At 43.3% G+C, this 15,619-nt stretch overlaps 1 protein-coding gene and 1 long non-coding RNA gene across 2 annotated transcripts; both read left to right on the top strand.

The window, feature by feature from the left end:
- The first annotated feature begins 638 nt into the window (after positions 1–638).
- Positions 639–2,830, top strand: POU4F3 (POU class 4 homeobox 3). The gene has a single exon (XM_074960523.1). The coding sequence runs from the start codon at positions 639–641 to the stop codon at positions 1,404–1,406; it is 768 nt and encodes a 255-aa protein (XP_074816624.1). The 3' UTR covers positions 1,407–2,830.
- Positions 2,831–3,802: 972 nt separating this feature from the next.
- LOC141992003 (uncharacterized) lies at positions 3,803–15,400 on the top strand. Its single transcript, XR_012640511.1, has 3 exons — positions 3,803–3,883; positions 10,372–10,482; positions 15,140–15,400. It is a non-coding gene; the product is annotated as an uncharacterized LOC141992003 (long non-coding RNA).
- Positions 15,401–15,619: the final 219 nt, after the last annotated feature.

Genomic DNA, 15,619 nt, shown 5'->3' on the forward strand with positions numbered 1-15,619 from the left:
TGAAAATAGCTCACTTTGACAGAAGCAAGCCAGAGAGACAACCCTGAATCTATGTCAGGGGCTGCTTACCTGCAAGGTGTGCAAAGATGATGGCCATGAACACCAAGCAGCCTTTCACTATGCACCCTGCCCTGCAGGAGCCCAAGTACTCCAGCTTGCATTCCAGTTCAGAGGCGATGCGCAGAGTTTGCCTTCCAGCCCCGCAGGTATGTAGCTTAAGCATAATTACTGCTTTAAGGCACATTTTTTGACAGGCACTTGCTTAATGTTTTTTTCATGTCGCCAGAACAATCGCATATCTCTGAACCTCTCTCTCTCTCTCTCTCTCCCCCCCCCTTCTCTCTCTCTCACTCTTGTCTCTGATCCACATGTCTATTCAAGCAAAGCTGCAGCCTTCATATTAATTTTTATGACCTGAGCTTTGAGGAGGAATCTCTGTGCTTGGAAATGTTTTTTAATCCTGAGTTGACAGTATTCCCCACTGACTCCAATATGCGCATTCTTGCTTGCAGCTCCAGGGCAATATATTTGGAAGCTTTGATGAGACTCTGCTGGCCCGCGCTGAAGCTCTGGCGGCTGTGGATATTGTCTCCCACGGCAAGAGCCATCCGTTCAAGCCAGACGCGACCTACCATACCATGAGCAGTGTCCCATGCACGTCTACCTCCTCCACAGCGCCCATCTCGCATCCGTCGGCCCTGACCTCGCATCCCCACCACTCGGTGCACCCGGGGTTGGATGGAGACCTCCTGGACCACATCTCCCCAACGCTGACCGTGAGCGGCATGGGGGCCCCCGACCACACGGTGATGTCGGCTCAGATTCACCCGCACCACCTGGGCGCCATGGGGCACCTGCACCAAGCCATGGGCATGGGCCACCCGCACCCGGTCTCGGCTCACAACGGCATGTCCTGCATCAGCGACGTGGAGTCGGATCCCAGGGAGCTGGAGGCTTTCGCTGAGAGGTTCAAGCAGAGGCGGATCAAGCTGGGGGTGACCCAGGCAGATGTAGGGGCGGCTCTGGCCAACCTCAAGATCCCCGGCGTGGGCTCGCTCAGCCAAAGCACCATCTGCCGGTTCGAGTCTCTCACCCTGTCCCACAACAACATGATCGCCCTGAAACCCGTGCTCCAAGCCTGGCTGGAGGAGGCTGAGGCTGCCTACAGGGAGAAGAACACCAAGCCGGACCTGTTCAGTGGCAGCGAGAGGAAGCGCAAGCGGACCTCCATCGCCGCCCCGGAGAAGCGCTCCTTGGAAGCCTATTTTGCCATCCAGCCCAGACCCTCTTCGGAGAAGATCGCAGCCATAGCGGAGAAACTGGACCTGAAAAAGAACGTGGTGCGGGTTTGGTTCTGCAACCAGAGACAGAAACAGAAACGCATGAAGTACTCCGCCGTGCATTGACTCGGCCAGGGGCTGGGGTGGGACGGGGTGGGCTGCTGGCTCTTCTAAGCCTGGACTTTTATATATTTTATTCAAATAAAGAGCAGGGATCTCCGTGAGGACTCTCACTCAAACCGACCGACCAACAAAGCCATTAACTTCCCCATCACGCTGATTATTTCCCCCCTCCCCCTTTTCTTGTCCTGTCTTCTTGAAAACAAAACCAAACCAAACCAAGTTTCTCCTGGTTGCTCCTCGGCTGAGATTCACTTTTGTTGTGTCTGTTGTGCACTAGAATGTAAACCGCGTGTCACTTTTGGAAGAGCTGGAAGCTGAGAGGTACTGGAGAGGTGGGAGAATTGTCTTGTTTCTAACACAGTTGCAATAAAAACAAAAAGATAGATTTAAGGGGAAGGGGATGGAGAGGGGAAATGCCCCTGAGGTGAAACCAGAGGATACATATTTATTAAGATTTGTGAATTATATTTAAAAATAAAAAGACTATTTTCAGAATGTCATGATTATACCCGGAGGTCAAATTCTACTTAGCTTTTTGTGTGAGTATATATCTCATCGCCTTCTAGGACCGGAACGCCTGGTAGAGGGACCAATCTTAACCTGAGATACATGAACAATTGTTTTATACTCCTAAACTTTGGTGAAGAAAAGCAAATCAACCTATTTTTACTCAGCGAAATACTCTGTCTGCTCTTAGTGTGAATTTTTCTTTCCCCCTGACACTAACACACACACACACACACACACACACACACAAACACAACTACACACAACTATCTCCAATTAGATTCCAGGTGTATTGCCTAGATTTTTTAATTCATCTTTAAAACAAGTTCTCTTATTTAGTTGACTTTTTTTTACAAGAGATTAAATTGTGGAAAGAAGTGGTATTCTTGCTTTGGTCTGAACACAGTTTTACGTCTCAGCTCCATAGATTCCCACCACAGACTTGTACAGTGCACTCACTTGGGTTTGCAGCCACAGCACTGGGACTGTATCATCATAGAGACTTGGCGGAATTAACAGTACCTCTGTAACTTCATGGACTTGTCTGCAATCACTTCAATAATGTCTCCACTCGATGATGGTGTTTTTTTTTTCATTCTTTTTTTTTTAATCCAAGGAATTTTTTTCCGTTTTAATTAAAGACTGTATCTGAGTTTTGTAATCAACAAAGTTGGTAAGGGTTCTTGTAACACATTCGTGGTTCAATATTTGCAATGAGCTTTCTCCCTCCCACCCCCATATGTTTCATATTTTAGTTATTATCTCATAGTTTATAGTGCTTGTGTGTGGTCATTTATTTATTTATTTATTTATTCATTCATTCCTCGGGATAAATGCTGAAAAGTTGTTTTCCCTTGGATTAACTTCTGAAATAAATGCTTTATTTTTCAACCCGAATGGAGAATTTTCTTTTCAGAGATGAAAGCAGGTCGGATGAAGCTGAACAGAATATTATAAAATGTGCAGTAATAATAAACTTTAGACAGTGCTTTTCCACTGGAGAATGGAAAGGGATTTTTAAATCGTAATGAATCATCCTTCCCAGTTAACCTGTTATCTTTTTCTTGTATTATTATGACTGTTTCTACAAGCTGTAAAGTTTCACCTCCTTGTTTGTTGAATTTTCCATGTATTGATTTATCTCCATATTTTTCCCAAGACGGTCATAATTTCTCTATGCTAGAAAATGTATTATTTCCATCTATAAAGTGTAAATTACCAGATTCCGATAGATTCCTACTGTGCGTGGATCTCGTTATGTTTATTCACTAGTTCCTAGGCTACGTGTAATTCAGATTAGGAATAAAACCAATTCCCCTTTGCAAAACAAATGTCCCAAGTTTAGTTAAGTTTTGGAAGCGACGGGGATTCATTCTTCTCATCCAGACAGTTACAGGAAGAATTTCATTCTCTAAAATTTAATTTTAAAAAATCGCTCAACCAACTCTCTGAAAGCTTCATTTCTAATGCTGTTTAAAAGAAAAAAGGGGGCTTTTTATTTATGAATCCCAGAAGCACCTTAACGATTAAAAATTAATGATCGAAGCCAAAGTATCTTCTGAATATTTCACGGTAGCATTTCAGTGAGTGTCAAACATCAAACCTTAGATGAGGGAATCTCTCTCTTTCACCCCTCCTCCCCACTTTTGGGAAAGCACCTTACAAATCCATCGTTTCAATTTTAGGGCTTTTAAGAAACTAGAATGCTAAACCTCCCAGAGTTTCCTAGTTCTATTTCTTACTAATCAGCCCCAATGATTTTTTCCCCAATCAAATGTCCTTTAATAATAAATGTCCTTATGCCATTACATTATATTGTGGGTTTTGAAAATTTAAAATAAGGGTGATGCAATATTAATTGGCTATCGTAGTATAAAAAGGGCAAAAGCAATTCAGGCTGCCTCCTTTCACTACTGTCCACTAGGATTTCAGCAGATACTCTATAAGGGCATGGCTGGGTTTGTTAAGTCCAGGTAAGATATATTTTTAATATTTTTCTCAATCTTTAAAATCCTATTAACGTCACCTATTATATTTATTTGTGGGTTTGTTTGTTTTACAGCCAAGATATCAAGATCAACAAAAACAAGAAGCTGTAGTTGCTGGTGGTTGTTTATTTAAGTTATTTTTGGAGTTTCAGATAGAGAAATTATTTCCTAAATGTGGGGTTAAAATATGCGCTCTAATAAATTAGCCAGAAGCGTTGTTCTGGAATCAAGGTAGACGGTATTTCTATGCCAGGTCAAATATTTTTGATCCAATAAATATCTGACAAATACACCAACCAGATGCTAGAAAAACGAAAACACCAATTCAATTTAAAAGGTGATTGGATAATGCACCAGCTTCTTATTTTCCTCTTTTCCTGGCTTATATGATTTTTATTCCTCCCGATACAACTCTGAACTGAGAACATTTCTTAAACCCTCAAAATGCTGTTTCCTTCCTTCTGGCTTTAGCAGCAAGGCATTCTGGATTTCAGAACTGGACAGATCATTGCGGCTGCTAAATGCTTTTGTTTGATGTAGGGAACTTTCTCCAAGTTTTTCCCTGGATCCCACTTTCAGAAGAGATGCCTTCTTAAAAAAAACCAACCCCTCTTTTAGCACCGCATCTTTTATTTATAAGATGGCTGTTGTATTTTATTATTTTATCAGCTGCCTGGTTTGGAAAGTGCTGCCAATGGCTCCCTGCTCTTAGTCACAAACTGTCTGAGGTAAGATTTAATCCTTTTGGAGCAAATGTACTAATGTTGCCCTGAAGGACCTGGGGGCAGAGAAGGCTAGATCTTCTATGGTCTCCCAACACAGGAATGGTAGCAAACCGTCCGCTTGTCTCTAACACCAGAACGAGCAGAGCGTAGATTTGCAGTGAGCTTGTTTTTGGTTGCAATCTCTCTCAACTCGGACTAGGATATTTGGGCAAGAAAGTCACTGTGCTCTGTTGCCAGCAAAAGCAAAGGCAGAATTCACAAGGAGATGCTGCTGGTGGAAAGTTAAACTATAACACTTTGAAGAGCCCAGACCCTTTTGTTTGACAGCAGTGGCCAAAGGAAAGAAGTGCGTAATCTGTGGGAGAATGAATAATCTGTCTGGGGGTAGGATACGTGTGTGTGATCTCTGTGCGTGTGTGCTTACGGTGGTTTATTTACAGACAGCTGAAGTGTGGGTGTCTAGATTTATTTGGTTCTGAGACCTGGTAAATCTGTCACCTATGTCTCTCCCTTTGGAGCGAAATTCAGAGTGCCAGGGATAGCTGGACGCTAGCGAGTTTTAGGGGAACCCCCCAGTCTCAAAGAGCCCACTGCTGGTACTGCGAGGGGCAGGGCCTTTGCCCCACTCTGTGGCCACGTCGCTCGCTCTCCCCAAACCAGGCACCCCTCTGCTCATTAACAATGATTCAGTTACACTTTCGTTCCCTGAGCTGGCCCCGGGAGCCGGCGCTCCTGCGGCCCAACGACTTCGCTGCACAGGAAGGCGAGAAAACGCGCCAGTCCGGCCCGAGCAGCACCCAGTCAAAGACGCTGGCGCTTCTGCTTCTCCTCCCCGCTCGGGAGCCCCCTAACGGCACAGGAAGCCCAGAAGGGAGCTGCCCCGTCCGCGGAGACCAACGGGGGAGAGGCTGGGAGCCTTCCACTGGCCCGTGCTGGAGTTAGAGGCAAACCCCGCGTTTTTAGCGGCTTTGCAAATCTTTCCGTCTGATGGATAGCCAGCCGCTGAGAAGGCGCCTGGGAGCTGCGCAGGAGGTTGGCAGAGCTGGGGGGGAGGGGGAGGGGGTGGAGAGCTCTTTCACCCTCACCTCCAAAGGAACGAACGTCGATTTTTTTTGGGGGGGGGGCGGGGATGTGTGTGTGTTTGCAAATGCCCAGACGTTTGCTTATAATAGCGTGCACCCAACGCCCAAGCCTGCTCCCTCGCCTGCAGGGCGCTCGCGCTGCCGCCACGCGCCGGGCGGACTGGAGAGCGGGAACGCGGCGGGGAGGCAGGGGCCTTCCGAACCTTGGGCCGGGCGTAACGTTACCCCCGCGCGCACCCGCCTGAGGCGAATGGACAATGTCCGAGTAGGGTTTTAAGCCAGGCTGGGAAGAAGCGGGTCCGTGCAAACAACAGGCAGGGGAGCAGTTCGGACCGATCCTGGTCCCCGTGAAATCGACACGAAACTCGCGTGGACGTGGACTTCGGTGGGAGCTGAGCAAAGCCCCTTGTTTCCTCGGGGGGAAGAAGAGGAAGCAGCTGACCTGGGTTCCCAGGCTCTGGAGCTGTTCATAAGAGGGGCCTGTAGGCCACGTTCCCCTCCTGTTTCACCCCCCCAGCACATATTCCGTCTTCATTTCCCGCTGCCTGGAGCAGACCCGCAACCTGTAATTACCGTCCCCCCCCCCGAGTCGTGGCGAACTGGCCTTGGGAAGGGTTCTGGCTACGGGCCTGGGCGACTAGCCCCCACATCCCCATTGTGCATCGCACCCTCACTCCCCTACAACAAAGGGGCTGGTTGGTGTAGCCCGATGGTGCTTGAGGTTCTTCCTGGCTGCTCACCTCCTGAGCAGAGCTAGTCAGTGTCCACCCCTCCTCAATCAGGGCTTACTTTTATATGCACTCAATCGCTACCAAACCCAAACTAATTGCATCAATTCCTCTAAGCCATTTTGCGCTGTAGTGGTGCTTGGGAGCTGATCAATTAGTCATTAGGCTCCTCCATTAGCTGAGCGTTAAGCTTGCTAATATAAATGTCTTGTGCCCATTTCCTTGTAATTGAATGAATAAAAAATACAATTATTAGCATGAGGGGCAGAAAAATGATGTGAAGCCAGGGCTGTTACAGCCAATATGAAAGCGGTACAGTCTGTCTTCTTAGCATGGACTTTTCCAAGTATCTCAGCTCTATCTGGATCTTTGTTTAGAAGATTATAGCAAATGTAGCTTTGTCTTATCCAAAGGAAAATATCGGTGTGTGTGAGCATCAGGCTCTGAAGCTGCTAGGTTAGTTAGACCTACCTTACCAATTAGTCAATGTATATGATCCTAACAGAAATGTATCACCTGAAAGCTACCAATGCAGGTGTAATTTCTTAGCCTCATTGAAGTCAATGGCAAAACTCAGTAGGTCCAGGATTTTCCCCCTTATGCTAGATTCTGACATCCATGGTTCTTAAATTCCTTTTGAAATCCATCCTAACCCCCCCTTTAGTTCTAAATAGGATATAGAACATTTTCAACAACACTTTTTGTCAAAATTTTCTGTTTCATTGAAGTTGAAACATTGACAAAGTTTTTGATGGAAAGGTTTCTGAAATCCAGGATGAACTCTCTGGTCACAAAAGAGAGAGAGAGAGAGAGAGAGAGAGACTTGAATACAAAACCTGATATTTTCCATCAGAAAAATGGATGTTTCTGCCACAATTCCATTTAATGAAAATGGTCAAAAGGTTTGGTCTTCATTCCAGTAAGGAACAAAAGACAAATTCTGAAACATCAAAAATTGTCCCAAAATGGAATTGTTCTCCAGGCAGCTCTAGTTCTAGGGTGTGCCTTGCTAAAGCCCAACTAAAGCTGAGTTACCAGATGAAGAATATTTTGTGATTATATTCACCTAAGGAAAGGAACTTTTTAAATGGGAGAGTAAAATATTTTTATTTTCATTCTCATTATGGTAAAGGGTGGAAAAATAGGCTGGGTTTGCAGGCTTTTTTTTTCCTGGACCAGTCCAATTTTGTGGCAATTTTGTATAAGTACCTTAGAGCTCTGATTACAAATAGACAACAATATATGGGCCTTGTGTGATTTCACTGAAGCCAGTGGCAAAATGCTCTTTGACATCAGTGGGAATAGGATCAGGGCCTGTGTTTGTTCCTTAGGAAAGAGGGAGAAAAGGTGAATAGTTTTCTCTTGATGTAAACAAAATGTAGCACCACATGAATATAAAACTACCACAAACCAATACCTTAGGGGTGGCTTTTGCATTGATGGATACAAGAGACTGATAGCACTAGTTAAAGTCAAGTGTATTGGGCTGGATTCTGATCCCACACACATGCATACACACCATCAAGTAACTCCACTGAAGCCAACAGTGTTACAGATGTGTACCAGGTCTGAAAATGACCCCAAAAGTGCAATAGAAAAAGTGCTATGGGTCACACTCAGATGTGTAAATCAGCTGTAGCTGAAAGGAAACTCAGGCCCAATGTACAAAGGTTCTGTGTATAGTTCTTCCACATTGCTCTGTTAATGCACTTTGGGTGTGACCCACAGCACTTTTTCTATTGCACTGTTGGGGTCATTTTCAGACCTGGTATAAGCAAATACAGCTCTTTTAAAGTTAAATCTATACCTGCTTATGCCAGGTCTAAATTTGGCCCTTGGGCTTCTGAGAATAGACAGTCATCATTATTTTATTATTAACTGTGTTGAATTGTGCCAGGTCATATAATGTTTTTTGTGATGTGGACGTATTGGGCCAAATTCCTCCCTGATACAACTCTGCTGCCTTCTTGCAATGCATCACACGTGAATCATGGTATCCATTATCTCTGATTGCAAATTATTTAAGGTCCTGTTTGTTCAAAAACATTTAAACACTTAACTATATAAAAATAATGATCCAGGCTTGGCACTCCAACAAAATTGTAGTCAAATCAGAGGAGCAATGTGATTTTTTTTCACCTGTGGTGAGAAATTGCTTACATAACCCTGTAGATTGCTGGTGCTGGATTTAAAGATCTGTTTTATGATATTGGGAATATAATTCCAATGGCATGGCAGGGATTAATATGTCATTTCATGGGATTTTTTTATTTTTTGGGCTCTAGTGCTGGAGAAAGGATACAGGCTGACAATCCTGGGAACTGAAGTCCTATTTTTGCAGAACAAATATAAGACTGGTAGAAACTTCCCCATCATTGTCTCCCTCAATCTGAACCTTGATGGGCTACCTCTCAGGGTGAAGGCAGTTCAGTGCCTCTTTTTTAAGCAGTGACAGTTGTGTCTGTGGTGCATGTGTGTGATGTGAACACTAATGCTAGGAACTAGGCTGAGCCCTCAAATTTATTTTACGTAGAATGCCAAACAATTATCTGATGATTATTCCTTTCAGCCACTACTGATTTAGGTTGGATTCAAACTAGCAAACTAAAGGTGAAAGGGTTACTACCAAGCCTATAAACCATCCTATTGCCTAATAAATCATTAGTTATAAAGGCCTGGTCCTAATTTCATTGAAGTATAATGGCAGGATCAGGCCTACCTGTGTAATCTAAACAGGATTCATTTAGGATGTAGGACTTGTGCCCCTTTTTTATTTTACATTTTTTCTTTAAAATGAGTCATTACAAACCCTGTGCTTTTTTATCATCAAAGCTGTCTATGGAAGTGTGGAGAGCAAGATTACTTGGAACACAGCTTGGTACACCAAATGCAGAGAGCTGACTAATTTTTTTTATTTCATCCCTGCTGTGTTGTGCCCTCCCTATGCACCCACTCCAGTCCCAGACATGTCAGCACAAGATATTAAAAAGGGGAATCTAACTAAAACTTCAGTTTTACTCTATCTGCGAACTTGCTTAACATTCTCCATGAACAGGCTCACCTGTGAGATAAAAGTCTCGGTGGTGGACAATCACTTCTCCAGATGGTGAGATGATGGTCTGTCTTAGAACCTTACTATATTCACTTTAATTGTTCTTTAAACATGGTTGAATGGATGAGCAGCGGGGCTGCTGTTTGTTCTCTGTACCAAAGATGTGAAATATACAAGACTCATCTGTTTGAGACATTGCAGAGCTCCAACTTCCTTCATTAAATCCAGAGGAGAAGAAAGTTTTATACTGAACTGATCTTCTAACTGTTGGTGCTGATTATTTGATATCATTTGTGAATTGATTTAGGGCCTATTTAAAGTGAGGGACTAATAGTATTGGCTAGCGGAGGCACAATGCTGGCAGGTGTCATGGGAATATTTCCTTCAGTGCTCTGACTAATATGTTGCAGTTCTGTCCTGCAACACCCATTCTTATTCCACTTCTGGAATGGGAAACATATTTTTGTAGTCCGCCTCAATCCTGAACTGTCACTGTCCTAATATTCCAGGTACACATGGGGAAATGAACTTCAGTCTTTCTCACCATCAACACAAGCTAGTTCAGTTCTGAGCTTCCTGTGAATTGTGTATAATACTGTATCCTTGTAACCTGCAATGTGTTTAAGGGAAGTTTGGCATGAGACCCACCTAACTCCTTTTCATCTCTGTGACTGAATCAGGGTTGAATCCAGAGGTGAAATGTTATTCCCATTGAAGTCAATGGCAAAACTCCCATTAATTTCAAAGGGGCCAAGATTTCACCCCAGGTCTTTATAGACAAAAGGCCAGACCCTGATCTGCTCTCAGTAGTTTGAACTATCAATGGGCTGTCATTATCTGCTATTTTATACATATTTTTCCTATTTAAATTTTTGTTTTCCTACAGAGAAAGAACTTTCAAGAACCAGCAAAGTAAACATGTCAAAACTACAAATTCTAAAGAGCTAGCCCATCTGGGCAGAGCAACAAGATTACAATCAAGAATGATGCAGAGAAGGTAACTGGCAAACTACAACTAAAGTAAATAAAATGTTACCCTCTGATGCTGCAAAGTCTTAGGCACACAGAGTGAGCGAATAGTCCCATGGGTCGCAGTGCAAAAAGTTATTCACGTGCAGAAGTTCTTGCAGGATCAGGACCTTAGGTTTGTTCATTAATGTTTCACAGGGCTGAACTGAGCCTGTGAGTCAAACACTCTTGTCCCTTGGGGCTTCCATGTTTCTGGTGTTAAGAGGTTGTTGTTCCTAGGTATTTTTTTTTAAATAAATGTAACCTCCTATAATCCTGTTTTAAGATCAAGTATTACATTAAATAGACTTGGACTTGCAGTAGGAGATTATTATATTTCTTTAAACCTTGGAGACCAAATGAGAATTATGTAGAGATGATATGACACTGAATTTTTCACACCTTGTAGCCATGTAATGAAAGCTAAGACCAAACTGGGACTCCATGATGCAATTGTCAAAAGCCCCTTATGAACAGGAGCCAAGGGCAACTTTCACACTTGAGAACCTCTGCAACGAGTCAGATCTGCTACACTTTAGTATTGGTAATGTGATATTGTTACACCATGGCCGTGAAATTATATTATCTTCTGCATCGTGAGGAGATAACACTTGTATGACAATGTACTCCACCGCAAGTTACTAGAGCAATATAGCAAAAAGGCATTCACACCTTCCTAGAGCCTGATCTTTTTAATTTAAGTCTAGTCTACACTGGGCTTTTTAATTTAAATCTAGTCTACACTGGGCTTCTAGCACCCTCCTCCTTTCCCCCATCCCCACTGTGGCTCTCTGGGCCAAATTTACCTCTGGTGTAATTCCATTGAAATTCCAGGGGGGAAGTCCATGGCAAAGCTTCCATTGACTTCAGTGGAGCCAGGAATTTCACCCAGGGTTTTTAACAAGGTACCATGTTGTATGAGATCTATACTGTGACTGGCATATAGGGTTTCTCTTGCGCTCAACAGTAGCTGGGTGGATTTTTACGGAAGGAAGAGAGTCTGTAGTTGGTGATGTCTTCCAGGACACTGTCTCAGATGTGATCTGAGTTCAGGCTGTGGCAGCAAATGCAGATGTCTGATATTCTTTGTCTATGCTGAGGAAACCCACGTTGACATCACTTGGAGCTAGGCATTTAGAAGGACAGGAGAAGTGACCCTTTAGTTCCTTGCAAGGCAGTATTAGTATTACAACACCCAGAAGCTGCTCCTTAGGGGCTAGATCCTTTAGGGTTATGACTAGCTCAGATGAGATGTAACATGTCCTTAACTCCCATTAGTCTCAATGAATCTTGAGGTGCTCAGTACTTTGTAATATTGGGCTCCAATACATTTAGTCTTTCATACGCTGGAGGGGCTGGGCTGGGTCAGGTATTACCCATGTTCAGTGGTTCTGTGGAATCATCCTGTAATAATTGATTCCTTTAAAAGAAAACCCCACCCCCATTTCTGGCTGTGATCATTATGGGAAAAGGAGTTCCCATTTAATGATTGCAGTGGGTGAGGGAGTAGAGAAGGAGCAATCCAACCTGGGCTGGGAGGGGGAAAGCTCAATAAAGTGCATGCTGCACTGAAAGAGATTTGGCAAGACAGGTCCCTTACATGGTTTCTGAACCACTAACAATTGATTTTTTTTTTCCATTCTGTGCTTGTTCCCTAATATCCTGCTCTCCGTCTCCCGGGGACTGCACACAGGAGATGAAAGCAAAGAAAACCAAACAAGCCATTGGCGGCACTCACTCAATTGATTTTTACACAAAATTTGCCTTCATGCACGAAGGATGGAAAAATGATCCCATTAATAATGAATAACAAAAACAAATGCAGGGAGGAAATCAATAGAAGCACATTTGATATCATAGGGAGATGAGAAGGGGGAGGAAAAAAAAACCCTATAAGACCAAACCTAGCAACACAGAGATGCATAATGCAGGGGCTGTGTGCTTGGGGGATGGCTGCCTCTCTGTGTTACACCTGTCAGGGATATACCCGAGGGAAGCTGGTGTGCAGCAGAAAGTGCTGAACACCTCCCTAGCCCGCGTGACATTTATACTTTATGCCAGGCAGTTCTGCAGACCCAATGAGAGATGGAGTAATGGTTTGAAAAGCAAAAATAGCCTAAATCTGCCTCTGAACCACTAACTCAACTCTTCTGATGATTGAAAATACCCAGTTAACTTTCTTTTGTTTTCATTTTCCCTGGGTGCTTCTGTGCTTCCTGGTTTCATCCCTGACTGAAAGTGAACACATACAAGAAGGGATAGGCCTTGTATGCATGCACAAGGTGTACCCCTTTACCAGTACAGTTAAAGGGGTACAATCCCCTGAGGATGGATGCAGTTAAACCAATATAAATATACTTATGCTGGTATAACTTATTCCTCTATAGGAAGAGGAATAAGCTATACTGGAATAAGGCACCTCTGTATTGGTATAACTGCATCCTCACTAGGGGTTGTGTATTTCAATAAAAAAAAATCACATCCCTAACCATAATAGTTATATTGGTACAAAAACTGTATATAGCCTAGCCCATATTCTATTTCTGGCCCAGCTGGAAATATCATGATTGGGCTGATTTTCATGAAGTTTCTAGCCTGATTTCCAGGTTTGCATGAACAGTGACATCAGTGAGGCCAGCATTTGGCCCAGGAGAAGCTCTAGAGTGTCACCAAGCTTAGCTGAGTTGCTCCACTTACAGCTCATTTGAAGCAGTCGGGGAGGACGTTTTGACATCTGTAGATTCAGCAACTGTCTGAGGGAACTGACCAGCCCTGGGATGTGGTGGTGACTATATATGTTGGCATGCTTGGCCAAAGCCATTGGGCAAAACTAAACTCTAATTAATTCAAGATTTCAATTAATAAATGAATAATAATAGTGCATATCTTAAAGCTGATTCAAATTTCTTTTCCCATGGAAAATTTATATTTTTAATTAAAAAAGAAATCTGGAAACTTTAAATGGGTTTTCTTCAGTTTTCAGTAGATTTTGAAGGAAAAAAATGTTCAGTTTTCTGATGAAAAATCTTTTTTTTTCCCATTTGTAGGAAATCAGATATTTTCCTTGAAAATTTTTATTTAGTTGAAAATCTAATTTTCTGTCAGTGAAAATTTTCTGTTGAAACTTTTGTGTCAGCCCTAGAATACATTATTTTTGGCCTGTAAATGTGAAAGCAAGAATCATTATTCCCATATAAAGGACAGAGAAACTGAGGTGCAAATAGGTCAGTGGTTTCCCAAGGTCACACAGCCAGTTAATGACAGCTAGGATTAGTAGACCACAGGTACCAATTTAATGGTGCCAATTTCTAATCCAATATTCAATCAACTAGATTTACCATTGGTCTCAGTGAATGGGATCATAATATACACAGCAGTTGGCCCAAACAGCTCAGTTTCAGATTAAAAGAATGGTTTTAAGACCAAGCATAGAAATAAAAAGGTTCTGGTGTTGGTCTTAAAATACAACAGCACTGAGTTCCTAGGGATTAACAGGAAATTACAAGTCTTTTCCTTAGCCTTATGCCAACTTGAGTATGGGTTAGGAGTAGTGAATTAATGCCGATAGTAAAGGTTTGGGACCATTAATGGTTCTAGTTCTAATCAGGGCTGTGATGTTTACTCAATGTGTATCCTTAGAGGAATCGCTGGGTATAAATTACTTACTTGAAAATTAGATGATGAATCTGAGCTGACTTTTCTGGGGGAAAGTCATAAAACTCCCATCCCAACCCCTTCATACTGAAACTGTTTTCATTGGACTGGTCTGGCTGAATAAGGGAATCTGAGTCTGGCGGTATGGTGCTGTGGTGACCTGAATGTAGAATGAGGGGTATGGCATCACCTAAAATTTAAGACAGTCCCATAGCTCCACTCATCTCCATGTTTTTTTGCATACTGCGTATATCCAGTGTTTCATCTTGTTTTGAAAATATTCTCTTTTCCCTTTCCTCCGGCCTTTGCTCTCGCCTGCAAAAATGTACATTTTAAACTCGTGTAACTGAAACACTCGATGGGCCAAATTTTCAAACCAGGGTCCCAAAATACCAGGCAGAGCGCATCCATTGCCCTTGCAAATCCTGCATGTAATGTAGCAAACCACCACATATTCATAGTCATATTCACCACATATTGGTCTTACTAAGTCTGAATTACAGGTCGGCATTTTGTGAGTGCACTGGAGGTACATGTGCAGAAAGTCCAGATCCAGTGAAGTTCGAGTGCACATCAGGAGGAGGCAAGATTTTGGGAGCCCACACAAGGGACTGGAGCTCAGATCTGCACGCACTCCTTGTCTGTGTGCAACATGAGAGTATGCAAAGGAAGGGGGAGGGGCAGAGCCTGTGAATCCCCCAGGTATTTCCTCAGCTGCTGCAGTGATGAGGGCCATACAAGTATACAGACAGATACTTTTCCCATGGAGCAGGAGCACAAAGACTGTGGAGGCTACTCCAGCCTGGGGTGAGATTAGCAACATAGACTGGAGCCATTGCTGCTCCAAAGCCTTGGGAACAGGATTTCTGCCTCCCTGTGCCAAAGGAAGTCACCAGTGCTCAGGACAGTTACTCAGGCAGGGCTTGGGGCAGAGAATTTACCCCTCCGTGGACATCTCTCAAATAATAACTACTATCATCCCTCTTTTCTAGGGCAACCGTCCTGGTGTGATGAGCTGCTAAGCCTGAAAAATGAAGATTTATGCTGGAAAGCCTGGCAGACCCTAAAATGCAGCATTGCAAGGCATGGGAATGTAATAACGTAAGCTCATCCCTAATAAAACCAACTTAACAGTTAGCTACACAAGGGAAAATGGGACTTTCTTTTCATGCCACCTGTTGTTTCAACTTAATCAGTCTGGGGATACTGAGTACATTTTGCCATAGGCTTCATTTGGGCATTCAGAGCAAACAGCACAGAGATACGAGAGCCATACAGAAATGCACTGAGTCAAAAAGGAAATATTCTACTACACTGGTATAAAGTGAAAGGAATTTATTTCAGTCATGCACCTTCACTGGCTATTTCCAGCTAACTACATTGGAAAGCAAGGAAGTGGATTTCTCCTTTCACAGCAGTAGCTGGGGTTACTTCACCTGGACAGTGTTAGATACAAATTTGTTCCTTCAGCA

This window comes from Natator depressus, chromosome 8, assembly GCF_965152275.1.
Source record: "Natator depressus isolate rNatDep1 chromosome 8, rNatDep2.hap1, whole genome shotgun sequence".
In the NCBI taxonomy this organism is placed as follows: domain Eukaryota; kingdom Metazoa; phylum Chordata; order Testudines; family Cheloniidae; genus Natator; species Natator depressus.

What these genes read in the sequence shown, in the direction of transcription:
- POU4F3 (XM_074960523.1), top strand. Translation starts at nt 639, where the DNA reads ATGAGCAGTGTCCCATGCACGTCTACCTCCTCCACAGCGCCCATCTCG.